A 558-nucleotide genomic window follows, 5' to 3' on the forward strand; every position below is an offset into this window, starting at 1 on the left:
AAGGGGTGACCCCATAGCGGAGCTGAGGACCCAACCCTCCTCCAGGAAAGGGTCCCCCCCGCAGCAGGGAGGGGACCCCTGGGGAAGGGACCACCCCCCAGGGCTGGACCTCAAAGCGGATATTGGGTCTCCGGTGCCGGGCCAGGTCGGCGATGTTGACCCCGTTGAAGATGATGTTTTCCACACAGCCCCGGAAGTTTTGCCGGTAGGTGAGGTGCTGCTTGTCCTGGTCGATCACCCCCCCAAAGAAGAGCTGGGAGGCAGAGGGAGGGGGTCAGCCCCTCGCCCGGGGACGCCATGGGTCAGCATCCCAGCAGCTCCCCACCCACCGCACCCACCTCGGTGTCGAGGTCGAGCTGGTCGAAGGTGCCGTGGCAGCGGAAGCGCTTGACCTCCCCGTCCAGTGTCAGGTTGACGTGGTGGCCCAAGCGCTCGATGTGCAGCGAGTGCCAGTGCTGGTCATCCAGGAGGCTGCCCACCGCCACCGTCGTGTGGCCCTCGCTGGCGTGCAGGGGGCTGCTGCCTGGGGAGGGGCCGCCCCAGCCCGTGGGCCCCCGG

General features: G+C 68.5%; 1 protein-coding gene across 1 annotated transcript in view; it reads right to left on the reverse strand.

Moving 5' to 3' along the window:
- Positions 1 to 558, reverse strand: part of LOC104135040 (contactin-associated protein 1) — a 15,360-nt gene that overhangs the window by 4,613 nt on the left and 10,189 nt on the right. The window contains 2 exon segments of the mRNA XM_035903431.1: positions 110 to 253; positions 339 to 523. Coding sequence (XP_035759324.1) covers positions 110 to 253; positions 339 to 523 — 329 coding nt within the window.

This window comes from Egretta garzetta, unplaced genomic scaffold (assembly GCF_000687185.1).
Source record: "Egretta garzetta isolate BGI_Z169 unplaced genomic scaffold, ASM68718v1 scaffold100, whole genome shotgun sequence".
NCBI lineage: Eukaryota > Metazoa > Chordata > Aves > Pelecaniformes > Ardeidae > Egretta > Egretta garzetta.